General features: G+C 66.1%; 1 protein-coding gene across 1 annotated transcript; it reads left to right on the forward strand.

Annotated features, from left to right (window-relative positions):
* Positions 1-268: 268 nt before the first annotated feature.
* ATOH7 (atonal bHLH transcription factor 7) lies at positions 269-727 on the forward strand. Its single transcript, XM_054729317.1, has one exon. It carries the CDS (start codon positions 269-271, stop codon positions 725-727), a length of 459 nt encoding a protein of 152 aa, XP_054585292.1.
* Positions 728-960: the final 233 nt, after the last annotated feature.

A 960-nucleotide genomic window follows, 5' to 3' on the forward strand; every position in this document is an offset into this window, starting at 1 on the left:
CACTCCGCTCTGCCCCAAGAAGCCTCCCTTCTCTTTTCCACCTTCTCGTTGGGAAAATGACTTTCTCTTCAGCCTCGGCATTTCCCCTAACTCCGGGCGAGTGAAGAGACCTCCGCTACCCAGAGGGCAGAAGGCGGCGCCCGCCCTTCCCGCCGGAAACTCTGGTTCCACGCGAGGTGCTGCGTGTGTCACTTACTCGCTAAGAAGAGCCACCGTGGGGAGCCGCTGCGCAGACCAGCCCGCGCGCACCCCCTCCTTCCCGCGGGGGATGAAGTCCTGCAAGCCCGGCAACCCCGCGGCCGGGGCGCGCGCGGGGACCCCGTGCGCGGCGGGCGCCGAGTGCGCGGGCGCGTGCGCCGGGGCCGGGCGGCTGGAGAGCGCGGCGCGCCGGCGGCTGGCGGCCAACGCGCGCGAGCGGCGCCGCATGCAGGGGCTCAACACGGCCTTCGACCGGCTGCGCCGGGTGGTGCCGCAGTGGGGCCAGGACAAAAAGCTGTCCAAGTACGAGACGCTGCAGATGGCGCTGAGCTACATCATGGCTCTGACCCGCATCCTGGCGGAGGCCGAGCGCTTCGGCTCGGAGCGGGACTGGGTCAATCTCCACTGTGAGCACTTCGGCCGCGACCCCTACCTCCCGTTTGCGGGCGCGAAGCTGCCGGGCGAGAGCGAGCCCTACGGTCCGAGGCTCTTCGGCTTCCAGCCCGAGCCCTTCCAGATGGCCAGCTAGGGCGCGCGGCCCCGCCGGGTGCTGCCCGGGGATCGAGCCCCGGGGCCCGCCCCCTTGCCCAGTATCTGCAGGGCCGTTCGGTGACCAAGGATGCATTCTTAGCATAAAATTAGCAAACGTTCAGGTTACCTTATTTTGCATCACCAGGCGATGGACACGATGATTTGTCTTCCTTTCCCCCTTCTTAGCAGTATTTTGCAGATTTCATAGATGGATCTTGTGAATGGTTTTGA

Source organism: Eptesicus fuscus, chromosome 17 (genome assembly GCF_027574615.1).
Source record: "Eptesicus fuscus isolate TK198812 chromosome 17, DD_ASM_mEF_20220401, whole genome shotgun sequence".
In the NCBI taxonomy this organism is placed as follows: domain Eukaryota; kingdom Metazoa; phylum Chordata; class Mammalia; order Chiroptera; family Vespertilionidae; genus Eptesicus; species Eptesicus fuscus.